At 48.2% G+C, this 14,835-nt stretch overlaps 1 protein-coding gene across 1 annotated transcript in view; it reads left to right on the forward strand.

Moving 5' to 3' along the window:
* The window catches only part of LOC126417022 (lachesin-like), a 626,972-nt gene extending 612,533 nt beyond the window's left edge, over positions 1–14,439 (forward strand). The window contains exons 7-9 of the mRNA XM_050084912.1: positions 10,114–10,262; positions 14,230–14,292; positions 14,414–14,439. Coding sequence (XP_049940869.1) covers positions 10,114–10,262; positions 14,230–14,292; positions 14,414–14,439 — 238 coding nt within the window. The remainder of the gene's footprint in view (positions 1–10,113; positions 10,263–14,229; positions 14,293–14,413) is intronic.
* The last annotated feature ends 396 nt before the right edge of the window (positions 14,440–14,835 follow it).

A 14,835-nucleotide genomic window follows, 5' to 3' on the forward strand; every position in this document is an offset into this window, starting at 1 on the left:
TCCAATATTTCTACGGAATCCAAACTGATCTTCCCCGAGGTCAGCTTCTACTAGTTTTTCCATTCGTCTGTAAAGAATTCGCGTTCCATAACTTGGAAAAATATTTGTTCCCCAATGCTGATGCCGTATTATAAGACGATAGGACCACTTCTAACACAAGACTGAGGAGGACGACGACGAATTGACGCATCTCCCCCGGTTGTCACAGTCTCGAATCTCAATATTGTCGAGCCAATGTGGTCTACGATGGAGTGAAGTGCGCATGACTGCTTTTCACCTCAACCATCATTACCTGAACTTGCCTCTACTTTGCGGTAAGAATGGTACAACATTTCCTCGAAAACTGTAGACGTATTGATTCATCCCGAGAATACTAGAAGCTGTTTTGAATGCCAAAGGTTTTCTACATCTTCATCTGTAATCCGCAACCCACCTTATGGTGTGTGGTAGAGGGTTCTTGGTGTAGTAGCGTCACTTCCTCTCTTGCATGTTCCAGTCACGTATGGTTCGCTGGAAGAACGATTGCTGGTAAGATTCCGTGTGCGGTCGAATCTCTTTCATTTTATATTGTTGGTCTTCTCGCGAGGTACAGGACTTCCTGTAGGAAGCTATAAATTAGTTGACTCTTCTAGAAGCATGCGTTCCCATAACTTTAACTGTAGACAATACTGTATCCAGAACGCCTCTCTTGCAGCATCTGCCACTGGAGCTGGCTGAGCATTTCCGTCAACCTTTCGCGCTTACTAAACGAACCGCTAACGGAACATAGTGTAAATGGATATGCTGTCTGTTCTTTAGGACATGTCCGAAAGAACAGACATGTAAGTATATAGTTCTGGTAATAGTGGCCATGACCTTCTTCTTCTGTGTGGATGCACACATACTACCCGAACTCTTGCGGAAATTGGTAAGAATATCTTCCACGAGTAATGAGTGTTTTGGGTGGGGACACTACGATAGTAGTGTGTGGACATATACGATGAGAATTTGGGTCTCGCGGGAGACGTGCGCGAGACAGTTCCTGCAGTCTCACTATCCTCTGTGCCCTCGGTAGCTCAGATGGATAGAGCGTCTGCCATGTAAGCAGGAGACCCCGAGTTCGAGTCGGGACATATATGTCAACGCCCGTCTTTGGATTTCTTCACTACCTCTTTCTGTCCTTTGTACTATGAGTGCCACACTAGCGAGCAGTATTAAAATACTGGTCGAACGAGTATTTTGTAGGCTACTTCGTTTGTTTACGGCGAACATTTCCTGAGTATTCTTACAATGAATCTGTCTGGCAAATGCTTTCCTTACGCTTAATTTTATGTAGTCGCTCCACTTCCGATCGCTCTGTAAGCATACCCTTAAATATTTTATGGAATTAACTGTTCCCAGTGATTTTTCTGAAATTTTTAATCATAAAATAAAGGGACTTTCTGTGTACTTGCTTGTAATGCGTTAAATTAATTAATTTATTTATTTATTTATTTATTTATTTATTTAACCTGGCAAGATTAGGGCCATCAGGCCCTCTCTTACATCTAACCAGGCATTCTACTTATTTTACATTCATATGTTTTAGTAGGCATGTTAAACTACATCTAGTACAAAAGTGAAATAAACAATTTGAAAGGTACACCTGGAAAAATACATACATATAGAGTTTATATTCTTAGGTCACAAGTACTGTTATAATTAGACATTATTGAAGAGACAGATTTTAGATAGGAATGCTGGCAGCAGGGAGTATGAAGGAGACTCATGGTGAAGGGAGGAGAAGAATAGAGACATGATGAAACATAATTAAGGAAATATAAAGGAAAAGAAGATTTATGTTGGGTGTCAGTTGCCACTTCCTGCACTTGATCGCAATTTTCTAGTGTCGCGACTTCTCCTTACTGATAGAGGTGGCACACTGGTCAGCACACTGGACTCGCATTCGGGAGGGCGACGGTTTAATCCAAACACAGCCACGCAGACTTTGGTTTTCCGTGATTTACCTAAATCGATCCAAGTGAATGCCGGGATGCTTCCTATGAAAGGGCACGGCCCATTTCGTTCCCCTTCCTTGACACAATCCGAGCTTATGCTCTGTCTGTAATGACCTCGATGTCAAAGTGACGTTAAACCCAATCATCCTTCATTCCTTCTTCCTTTGCGACTTCTCTGTATTTAACAGCATCATCCGTGAAAAGCCTCATGAAACTTCCGACGTTACCTGCAGGATCATTATTTATACAGGGTGGACCATTGAAAGTGACCGTGCCAAAATATCTCACGAAATAAGCATCAAACGAAAAAACTACAACGAACGAAACTTGTCTAGCTTGAAGGGGGAAATCAGATAGCGCTATGGTTGGTCCGCTAGACGGTGCTGCCATAGGTCTGACGGATATCAACTGCGCTTTTTTAAATACGAACCCCCATTTTATTACATAATCGTGTAGTACGTAAAGAAATATGAATGCTGGACCACTTTCTTCGCTTTGTGATAGATGGCGCTGTAATAGTCACAAACATATGGCTCACAATTTTAGACGAACATTTAGTAACAGATAGGTTTTTTAAATTATAATACAGAACGTAGGTACGTTTGAACATTTCCCCCACAGAAAGAAATCCGGGGACGTCAGATCAAGTGATCGTGCGGGTCATGATACGGTGCTTCGACGACCAATCCACCTGTCATGAAATATTCTACTCAATACCGCTTCAACCGCACGCGAGCTGTGTGCCAGACATTCGTCACGTTGGAAGTACATCGCCATTCTGTCATGCAGTGAAACATCTTGTAATAACATCGGTAGAACATTACGTAGGAAATCTGCATACATTGCACCATTTAGATTGCCTTCGATAAAATGGGGCCAATTATCCTTGCTCCCGTAATTCCGCACCATACATTAACCCGCCAAGGTAGCTGATGTTCGACTTGTCACGGCCATCGTGGATTTTCCGTTGCTCAATAGTGCATATTATGCCGATTTACGTTACCGCTGTTGGTGAATGACGCTTCGTCGCTAAATAGAACGCGTGCAAAAAATCTGTCATCGTCCCGTAATTTCTCTTGTGCCAGTGGCAGAACCGTACACGACGTTCAAAGTCGTCGCCATGCAATTCCTGGTGAATAGAAAAATGGTACGGGTGCAGTCGATGTATATTTAGTATTCTCAAATCCGACGTTTTTCAGATTCCCGATTCTCGCGGAATTTGTCTGCTACTGATGTGCGGATTAGCCGCGACAGCAGCTATAACACTTACTTGGGCATCATCATTTGTTGCAGGTCGTGGTTAATGTTTCACATGTGGCTCAACACTTCCTGTTTCCGTAACTAACGTAACTATCCTGCGAACGGCCCGGGCACTTAGCTGATGTCGTCCAGGATAACGAGCAGCATACAAAGCACACGCCCGTTGTGCATTTAGTCACAATAGCGTACATCAACACGATATCGACCTTTTCCGCAATTGGTAAACGGTCCATTTTAACACGGGTAATGTATCAGGAAGCAAATACCGTCCGCACTGGCGGAATGTTCCGTGATACCACATACTTGTACGTTTGTGACTATTATAGTGCCATCTATCACGAAGCGAAAAGGTGATCCAACTAAAACATTCATATTTCTTTACGTACTACACGAATATCTAATAAAAAATGGGGGTTCCTATTTTAAAAAACGCAGTTGATATCCGTTTGACCTATGGCAGCGCCATCTAGCGGGCCAACCATAGAGCCATCTGGTTACCCCCTTCACGCTAGACGAGTTTCGTTCGTTGTAGTTTTTTTTTCGTTTGATTATCATTTCATGAGATATTTGGCCCGGTCACAAACAATGGACCACCCTGTATATTGTGAAAAGTGATGGTTCAGAATGTCATTTTGTGTTCTATTTGCTAAAGGCGCTTCAATCTAGTCACACAGATGGTGTGATATTCCATGCGCTCGTACGTTGTGCATCAGTCGTATCGAATGCCTTCTGGAGGTGAAGGAACGTATGTACATCTAGAGGGTTGGATCCCCTCCTTCGAAAGCGTCAGATTGCAAAGCCTGGGCTACTCTCAGGGTGGAATCTCCGTCTTCGAAGATTGTGTGTGTGTCTGTCTGTCTGCCCGCTGCTGTCGCTGTTCGTTCGTTCGTTCGTTCGTTCGTTCGTCCGTCCGTCCGTCCGTCCGTCCGTCCGTCCGCCTGCTGGCTGTCCATCGCCGTCGTCGTAACCGCTGCCGCTGCCGCCGCCGCCGCCGCCGCCGCCGCCTGCTGTTCGTCCGCCTGTTCGCCGCCGACGCCGACGCCGACGCCGACGCCGACGCCGACGCCGCCTGCTGTTCGCCGCTGCCCATCGCCGACGCCGACGCCGCCTGCTGCACGTCCGTCTGTCCGTCGCCGTTCGTCTGCAATGAGTACTCCCACCTCCACCGTCATCTACACCTCCCCCTCCCCCTCTCCCACAGTCACTTCCTGGAGTGCCGCCTCTGGCCTCCCTCCTTCCACCTCCCCTTCCCTTCCTCCACTTACCCACCCCCCTATCTCCTCCCCTGCTGTATACCCACACCTCTACACCCTTCCTCCAGCCTCCACACCCTCAACAGCTCCCACTACTACCCCCGCCCTCACGTACGCCTCTGTTGCCGCCTCTGCTGCCGCCCCTCAGGTGGTTGGCTTCCCCTCTCTCACCGACCCCGTCGCTTCGTCTTCTGCATCTCCCGCACGCATCACGTTGCGCCGAGCCACCATCGCCACCACTGAACCAGCTGCTTCTCCCGGTGCCTCCACTACGCCACAGGGATCTGCCACCCGCCACCTCCCTCTCCTCCCCGTCCCTCTCCCCTCCTCCCAGCCTCCAGTCTCCAAAAAACCCCAAAAGCGCGTCCTTACCGACTCTGCTCCCGCCACTTCCCACAAAAAATCAACGCCACCTCCCCCTCCCCCTCCCCCTGCCGTCACCATGGACACCACCCCTCCTCCTGCCACCCCTACCTTGGCCCCCACCCTCCACACCTTTGTCCTGTCCACTCCCGATCCTAAGTTCCTCGACGCTCGTACCCTCACCAAGGAAATACGAAAGTACTTACCTGGTGCTCCCATCTCCCAACTCATTCCCCGCAGGGACTCAGTCCTTATCAAGTCCCCATCCCCATCATTTCACACAGACCTCCTGCGAAAACTCCCACGAGTTATGTTTGGCCCCCACGCCTCTCTGACACCCTTCCTTTCCGCTTCCACTCCTCGTCAGCCCCAGCCTCCCCGTCGCCCCCCCACCTACACCGCTGTGATCACCAAGCTCAGCCCGGTGATCACAGAGGATGAAGTGTTGGTAGAATTGAACTCCCACCCGGACTTGGACATCCGCTCTGCTCGCCGTATCCACAATGCCTCTGGTCCCACCTACCTCATGCGGGTATTCTCAGAGTCCGCCCCGTCCATAGACCATCTCCTCACCCAGGGTGCCCTGATATACCACCGTCGCCACCCTGTTGAATCCTCCAAATCCCCTCCCCAATCCTACCGTTGCCAACGGTGCCTGATGTACAATGACCACCTGACTCCCAACTGCAAAAACCCCCCCACCTGTCCCCATTGCAAGGCCTCCCACTTTCTCAAGAACTGCCCCAACCTCGCTGCTCCTCCTTCCTGTAATACCTGCAATGGCCCCCATCCCACATACTCCTACAAGTGTAAAGCTAAACCCCCTCCAGCCACCCCTGAACTTACAGTCCCAGTTCGTCCCGTCGATCCTCCTGTCCATCCTAACAATTCCCTCCGTCCACCCCCCACGGCCGAGGACATCATCCGGTTCATTACCGTTGTACTCCAAAACATTCACCCTTTTCAGCGCCCGCACACCTTCCAACAAATATCCCTTGCTGCTCGCTCTGTGTTCCACCTGAACACCTTCGCCACTTACTCCCACAACCAAGCCCACTTCACCTTCACCCGCCTCGACACCCTAGTTTAAGTCTCTTCCCTTCCCTCTCTTCCCTCCCTCCTTCCCGTCATGGCGCGGCACGAGTCTCGCATCCTCTTCCAGAACATTCGCTCCTTCCGCTCCAACAAATACCTCCTCATGCACACCCTCTCCCACCACCAGGTCGACGCCTTCCTCCTGAATGAAACCTTTCTCCAGCCCCACCATTCTGTCCGCTCCTCCCCCTATATCCTCCACCGCACTGATGCTCCTGGTCCTCGTGCGCAGGGTGGAGTCGCGATTGGCCACCTTAAGCATATCCCCGTCCGGCCACAACCTCTCCTCAATGACCCCACTGAACACCTTATCCTTAGCGTCTTCTTCCCCTCCCTCACCATTACCTGTGCCACCATCTATGTCCGCTCCACTGCTCCTCTTCCTTATGACTTCATCTCACACATTGATCACACCTTCTCCACCTATGTGATTGCCGCCGACCTCAACGTCCATAGCCGCACTCCTGCTACCCTTCGGCGGTGGCATCAGTTCCTCTCCACAATCCAGGGTGACCTTGTTCCCATTCCCCAGCACACCCGACCCGAAAGTAACACCACCCCCGATGTTGTCATTGCCTCCGCCAACCTCCTTGGGCGTATCACAGTCGCCGTCCTTGACCCCACAGGTAGCGATCACCTCCCTGTCCTTCTCACCATAACGTCTGCAAACCGCCCCCCTCCAGCTCCGCAACCTGCACCCCCTCCCAAGGTCGTCCATGACTATCGCCGTGCCAACTGGGCTGCCTACCGGGACTCCATCTCCACCCAGGTCGAAAGCCACCCTCTTACCTATCGCCATCCTGACGACATCATCCGCGCCTCGTCCTTCCTTCAGACGGTAATTACTGACGCCGTGGAGGCCCATGTTCCTACTAAAACCATCCACCCACACCGTCCCACTCTCCCTCCGCGGGCTGTCCTCCTCCTCCGTGAATCCCGCCGCCTCTATCGCTCCTTCCTCCGCACTCGTGACAGGGATACACTCCAACGCCACCGGCACATACAGCGACACGTACGGAACCTTATTACAGCAACAAAACGCCGGGACTGGCGCCAGACCTGCACACGACTCAATGCCACCCTCCCTATCAACTCCTCCAAGTACTGGTCTGCCTTCCATCGTCTTACTGGTTCCCTTTCCGCTCCCCACTACCCCCTTCTCCATAACGATCGCCCCCTTCCAGACAACCTCAGTAAGGCCAACCACTTCGCTTCCCACCTTTCCGAGGTCTTCTCCATCCCCGATGATCCCCACTTTGATTATTCTCTTTTCCCCACCGTCATGGAACGTGCTGATACCTCAGTCGCTCCACTTGCTCCTAGTCTCCAGTACTTGGGGCAGTTGCCCCCCTCGGACGTCAACACTCCCATCACAGCACAAGACATTACACTTCTCCTCCAGTCCAAACGCAACACGGCCCCTGGTCACGACTGTGTCACCTACCGTCACCTTCGAGAAAGCCCCTATTCCTTCCTAACTGTCCTCGCCCATCTCTATAATGTCATCCTCTCTACTGGCTTCTACCCTGACCTGTGGAAGACCTCCCGCGTCCTCCTCTTCCTCAAACCCAACAAACCCCCTTCTGCCGCCTCTTCCTATCGTCCCATCTGCCTCACCTCCGTCTTCAGTAAGGTCCTTGAATCCATCCTCTCCCACCGTATCCATCGGCACCTTGCTCAACACCACCTCCTCCCCCTTACCCAGTGTGGCTTCCGACCCTCCTTCTCTGCTGATGACCAACTCCTCAACCTTGTTCACCTTCTGTCCCTCCAGCTCAACTCCCGTCGCTCCGCCATTTTTGTTTCCCTTGACCTCCAAAATGCCTATGACCGTGTATGGCATCCCGGTCTCCTCTTTAAACTCCAAACCTACGCCCTGCCTATCAATTTTGTCCGTCTGGTCGCTTCCTTCCTCTCGCACCGTCCTTCCTATGTCGCCCTCCACAACACCAACTCCCGTATCTTTTATCCCACGGCTGGCGTCCCCCAGGGTTCTGTCCTCTCCCCTCTCCTTTATCTCTTGTATACAGCTGATATGCCCAAGCCACCCCCACCAGTTCACCTTCTCCAATATGCTGATGACACCGCCTTCCTGGCTCTCTATCCTACCCTTCAAAGGTCTCAACGTACCCTCCAAACCCACCTTAACCAGTTCACCACTTGGTGTAACCAGTGGCTCCTCCGTCTCAACCCCTCCAAAACCCAGGCAATCATCATAGGCCGTACCACTCGCTCCTTTCGCCTCCAAGATTTCTACCTCACCCTTTATGGTCGTCCTATCCAACTCACCCCCACCCTGAAATACCTTGGCCTCACCCTTGACCGACACCTCACCTGGACCCCTCATCTCCTGACCATCCAGCAGAAAGCCCATTCCCGCCTCCGCCTGCTGAAACTCCTGTCCGGCCGGACATGGGGATTGCATCCTTCTACCATCCTCCACACCTACAAATCCCTCATCCGTCCTATCCTCTGTTATGCCAGCGTCGCCTGGATCTCCGCCCCCACCCGCTTTTACAAGGCTCTCCAAATCCTTGAACGCCATGCGCTCCGCCTTGCCTTCCGTATCCGCCTTCCTTCCCCCACACGGCTCCTGTATGAACTGATCCCCTTCCCCCACCTCCTCTTGTTCCTCCAACATCTCCGCATCCTTTACATTGTTCGCAGGGTTGATCCCCCCCACCCTCTGGTTTCCTCCTTCCTCTCCACCCCCCGCCCGTTGCCGCGCCTCTATCGCTGTATCCCTCCCTCTCTCCACCTCCACACCCTCCATCTCCTTCATCAGGGCAATTTCCACCGCCTCCCCCTCCCGGATGACGAACTTCGCCGTGACATATACCCTTCCTTCCAACTATAACCCGGCCTTGTTCCCCCCCCCCCCCTCCCCAGGGCCCCCTTCTCCTCTTTCCTCCTTCTCCCAGAGCGGATTCTCCTCCATCCCCCCCCCTCCCCTGAGACCCTGCACCCCATACTTGACTCTCTCCTTCCCACATCCCTCCCTACCTGGCCCTCTTCCGAGCGCCCCCCTTTTCCCCTCCCCCATCTCTTCCCCTCCCTCCCTTCTTCAGGTATCCCTCATCTCCTTGAACCTGGCAGATCCTCTGTATTGATCAACATCAGTGTGCCACGTCAGTGTTGTGTTTCGTGCTTTTCTCGTGTGCGTCAAGAGGTGTGATTTTAATTGTGTGCTGCCTTGAGGTTCGCCGTCAGTGCTACGCTGTGTGCTATGCCAGCCGTCAACACCTTTATGCTCCAGTCATACTGTGCCTTGTGTTTCTTTTAATCGTCGCAGTGTGTGGCTTTTTGTGTGTGCTACTTTTAAACAGTTTTTTATCTCCATTTTACAGTCACCCCGTTTTTTGTATATTGCCTTCCATGATGTTCTCCCTTTTTATATCTATGTTCGCCTTCTTCTCTCCTTTGCTATTTTTAAATGTCTTCTATTGTTTTGTTCTATGTCTTTCGGCTGAAGAGCAGCGCATATGCTGCTGCCAGCCCGCCCCGATAGGGGAATTGAAATACAATAAAGAAAAAAAAAAAAAAAAAGAACGTATGTATCTACTGCTTTCTGCGTCTCGCGGAGGGGCAGAGGCAGATGGAGTACAGACGATCATTGTTTTCGAAAGCCATGTTGGTGCCATCAAATTGGACACTGTAATGTGTTGGGTCTTTTGTGCTTCCATACCTTAGTCACTCCTTGTAAGTTTGAATGTAGGTAACCTGCGTGTTTGTGTGTGTGGGATTGGGTGTTGGTGTGTTGGTGTGTTCGTGTATATTATTTGTTCCTGTCATTGTGTCAGTATATAAATATAAAACTGTTCAGGTAGTTTCTCTTGTACGTGTCGCCAATAGATAGAAAAGCTGCCGGGATCGACTTAGTCTTCCTCACGCTGGATATCGGAAACAAAGTGTTGGGTGTCGCCAGTACATGTTGAAACGCCGGCACAAACTCGTTGCATTTCGCAAAGGGTACTTTCAGTATCTCCCGTGATACCATGATGCAGTCACTTTACGTCACGCAACACTTCAGAACGCAGATCAGTAACATCGCTTTGGACGACACGTGTCCATAGTTCGCAGGAAGAAGCTGTTGCCTCTTTTTTACCAATCTGTAAAAACACGTCATGGACCAGAGCGTCTCCTGAGGCCCATCCACTCTGCCGCAGGCCCAAGTACGTGGTGCGCGAGAGCCGGATATCCTACAAGGTGTACATGTGGCTGGTGGTGAGGCGCTTCAGCCGCAGTGACGTGGGCACCTACAACTGCGTCGCCACCAACTCGCTGGGCCGCGGAGAGGGCACTCTGCGACTCTACGGTGAGTACTGTCACAGGCTAAAGCACCGGCAGTCGTCATACGTAGTTTAATAAAATATTGTATATAACAGGCTTTATCGCAGAAAAAGCATATTAACTCATAAATGGTGACCGGTTTTGACTCGATGTGGATCACCTCTGCACCATACTCCAGTGACGACGTGTGGAGCCGACGGCTCGGAGCAGGAATTGTGGATACCAGCCACTGATGTCACTAACTTAAGCGGGTATCTACAGATCCTGCTGCGTGCCATCGTCTCCACACGTCGACACAGGAGTATGACATAAAGATGATCCTCATCGGGTCGAAACCAGTCACCAGTTATGAATGTGTTTTAATGCCTCCAAGACTGTTCTATACAGTATTTTATTACTGTTACATTGTGATCGCTGCTAAGCCCTAGATGTTTGCAAAGACTATTGTAAGTACTTAGGTTTAACGGTTCGCTTTAGCACTGCTAGGTGCATATTTGCATTTTTGTCATTAAATGGTTTGGAAAGCCGAGAAATCTACATAGGAGCTCTCGTTTTTGATTCACATTCTTCGCTGCTCTCAACCTTTTCAGCTGTTTCAGATTGAACTCATTTTCATTTGACACACCACAAGATGAACAACATCATGTTGCGGATGCGGCAAATGTTCTGAATTTTTCTTAAAATTTTAAAGAAATTATGATAGTCTTATTTTCAATATCGCACTTACATGAGGCAATGAAAATATGAAGACTGGCTAGTTTCGGTTATAAGTAATAGCCATCTTGAGACCATGCACTTATTAAATGCTGGTTGAACACACAGTGATTACACCAATACTAGTCGTCATGCAGTGACACGCATTCGTGTGGAAAGCTACATCAATAAGTAATTTGGTGGTATCAGAAACAACAAAACTCAGACACATTGTATACCATACTCCTGCAAGACGCAGGTTGAACGAATCTGTTGTCTCAGTAAAAACCATAACTCGTGTTATGTTCTGGCATTAAATTGGGGCATTCAGGTCGGTCGGGCTGCACACAGAAGCATTTTATTTCGTTCTCGACGAGTTACCTGATTTAGGGATATCCGTTTATATATATCATAATTCACGATAGTCCTATCTACCAGGCTGTAGAATAATTGTCAGCTTTTGTGCCGTTGTATTTTTTTTTCTTTTCTTTTAGGTGAACTGGTCTTTCATATACAAGGTGTACAACTTTTCTTCCGCCGTTTGCCGATATGTGGCGGCAACGGTAAGTAGCGGTCGAAAGAAATAAATCGCAGACGTCAAGCAGTTAGCTTGGACCTCGGTCAACATAACCTCATTCAAACATTAGTCGATTTGTGTCTGCATCATAAAGTTGTTCTTGATTGAGAGTGTCAGTTTACGAGCCTAATTCTCGTCATTTATGGAATTGTTACTGTTGTGTTTCAATATAAAGAAAACAGCGGCTGAGTCTCATCGAATGCTCTCAAGTACGAATGGTAATGACGCTAATAGTGAAAGAACGTGTCATGAGTGGTTTCAACGCCTTAAGAACGGTGATTTTAACGTCGTAGACCGGCATAGTGGTGGAAGACAGAATGTTTTAGAAGATGCAGAACTAGAGACCTTGCTGAGTGAAGACTCGCATCAAACTCAAGAAGAATTGGCACGATTAGTGGGAGTGACACGGCAAGCCATTTCAAAACGTCTCAAGGCTATGGGCATGATTCAGTAAGAAGGAACTTGGGTCCCGTGTGAGCTGAAACCAAGAGACTTTCAATGGCATTTGTGTGTTTGTGAATAGTTGCTCCAGAGGCAAAAACGGAAGGGTTTCCTGCATCTCGTTGTGACCGGGAACGAAAAATGGGTTCATTACGATAACCCTAAACACAAAAAATCATGGGGATATCCCGGCCATGCTTCCACTTCGATGGCCAGACCGAATATTCACGGCTCTAAGATCTTGCTCTGCATTTGGTAGGACCAGCTTGGACCAGCTTGGCGTCGTGTGCTAGTAGGTGTTAAAACCAAGTGAAACAATCACTGGTGCTCGTTATCGATCGCAATTAATGCGTGTGAGCAGAGCAATAAAAGACAAATGGCCGAAATACAGCGAGAGGCACGATAAAGTGATTTTGAAGCACTGCAGCGCTCGACACCATGTTGCAAAAGAGGTAAAAACGTACTTGGAAAAGTTAAAATGGCAAGTCCTACCGCATCCGCAGTATTCTCCAGACATTGCTCCCTCTAAGTATCACCTGTTTAGATCAATGGCGCATGGCCTGGCTGACCAACTCTTCCGATCTCATGAAAAAGTCACAATTTAGACTGATTCACGGATCGCTTCAAAAGATGAACAATTTTTTCGACACGGGATTCGTACACTGCCCGAAAGATGGGAGAAAGTAGTGGCCAGCGATGGAAAATACTTTTAATGATATATGTGTAACCAATTTGTTTTATTAAAGCCTCAAATGTTGGGGAAAAAACGGCGGCAGCAAAGTTATACATCTTATAATTGCAGGTTAATGATTTATGTAATTTTTACTGATACAACTAGTTCTTCAACCTGCGCCTTGTAGGAGTGTTGCGAGCAACTTGGCTCAGTTTCACGATATTGTAGTGCCTGTGTTGTTCAGAATTACAATGCAACATTCCTTCGGATATGCATGCATGTCCGAAGGAACAGCTACTGCGGTGGCACACCCATTATGAAACACATTTGCGAATGTGGACAACCATCAGCTGTGTAATGGAGTGACGACAATGAAAATTTGTGACGAATCGCGACTCCAACCGAGATTTCCCGCTGACCGCGAGCGGTCGTCTTTCGGTTATGCGTGCATATCCAATGGGACACTAAATCGTAATTCGGAACAACAGTGGCACTGCAATTTGGTATTTATGCTTCGACATCGGCAAGTGACTTTCAATTAAAATGTTTCCCCTGTGTGGGAATAAGCTTAATGTATGCAAGAGTGCGGGTCTTAGAGACGTGGTTGGAAATATATGGAATTTTGTCTCTGTCCGTAGAACGTGTCCGGTTAGCCTAAGAGTATGAAAAGCAGGAAATCAGGGCTCCAGTCCAGATTCGGCACAAATTTTCATTATCGTCATTCCGTCATACAGCTGATGGTTGTCCATATTCGCATATGCGATTACTTTTCATGTGGCTCAGTTTTGTTATGCAGCACCAAATTTGTTAGTCATGTTGCTTTCTACGCAAATGTATATCACAGGATGATGATTATTACTGGTACATTCACTTTGTGTTAAAACCGCAAATAAAATGCACATGAAATAAAGATAGTTATTACTGATTAGTTAGTCATCACTTTTTAACTGTCCTTTGTAAATGCAATATAGGCAAAAGATTATGTAAAGGTTGCTTTCTCCGTCACTGATAGTGGCAGCCGTAACTAATAGCTTGTAATTTAGCCTGACCGTCAATTTTTTCCACTACATCTGATACTCTTCCATCGGCATGGGAAACGTCTGCTCCTAAGCCAAAGCAGTAGCGTATGTAACGCGTCACGTACCCAAATGGTTAGGTGTCTAGTCTGGCAGAAATAATCCTCCCTTACACCTGTAAGTAAGCTAGTTTCATAGAATATTATAGCCCCTTCCCACATCTTATACGACGTTATAAAGCGACCTTCATAAAAATAACAACACATGTTAAACAGAGCAGCACGATCAGCAAATAGGTCTGCTATCACCATTTATATAGTGATTGCTATCACACATGCTTTCCATTTCTCTTAAAAACTGGTCTTTGCTGAATATACTATCCACCAAAAGTTTATAGCTTCCAGATGACATTTGTCATGTCCAGTATTTGTTGATGACGTTGTAAATTTCGAATTGAACGCTCTCGCTTCTTAGATTCACATATGTGTATGGCTGCTCCATGTATGTGACATGTAGACGCTTTTTCCTGCTCTTTTCGTTAATTTGTTTCTGAAGTATCTTGTGCTACATTATGCGTTTGTAATAATTTCAGAGATAAAACTGCACTCAGGAACAGTACGTGATTCGACGGACAACCAACTCGCCGTTGTTGGAGGTAAGTCCATACTTATAACATTTTATTCATCTATTAATGCAAAGGCGAAAAGGCTTTCCGTAGATAACATTTTGCGTTTAGCTAGAGCATATTAAAATGTTTTTGTACATCTGTATTTCAGATAGGCACGCATTAATGGTATTTTAGCTACATAATAAGGAGTTTTTAAAAAAAATTTCTTGCATTTGTCCACTTACTCATATCCGTGATAATATCTTTCTCTGTCGACCGACTAGCACGCATCGCCGTGCAAACTTCGTGCTGCTCTCTTTTTGATACTTAATAGATATCATAGTTCTAATAGGGCCCCAGAGAGGAGTGGAGAATCTTCGCTCGCACTCCGTAAGCCACGATATGCTGCGTGGTGATGGGTACCCTGTATCACGACTCGTCATTTCCTTCTCTGTTCCACTAGCAATCAGAGCCGGGGAAAAACTGCTATATGGCCTCTAACGAGCAGTAATCCTCGTGGTCTTTACCCAAAATGTGAATTGGACGTTGGTGGCAGCAGAATCGCTCTGAAGTCGGCTTCAGATGTCGATT

Source organism: Schistocerca serialis, chromosome 8 (assembly GCF_023864345.2).
Source record: "Schistocerca serialis cubense isolate TAMUIC-IGC-003099 chromosome 8, iqSchSeri2.2, whole genome shotgun sequence".
Classification (NCBI taxonomy): Eukaryota; Metazoa; Arthropoda; class Insecta; order Orthoptera; family Acrididae; genus Schistocerca; species Schistocerca serialis.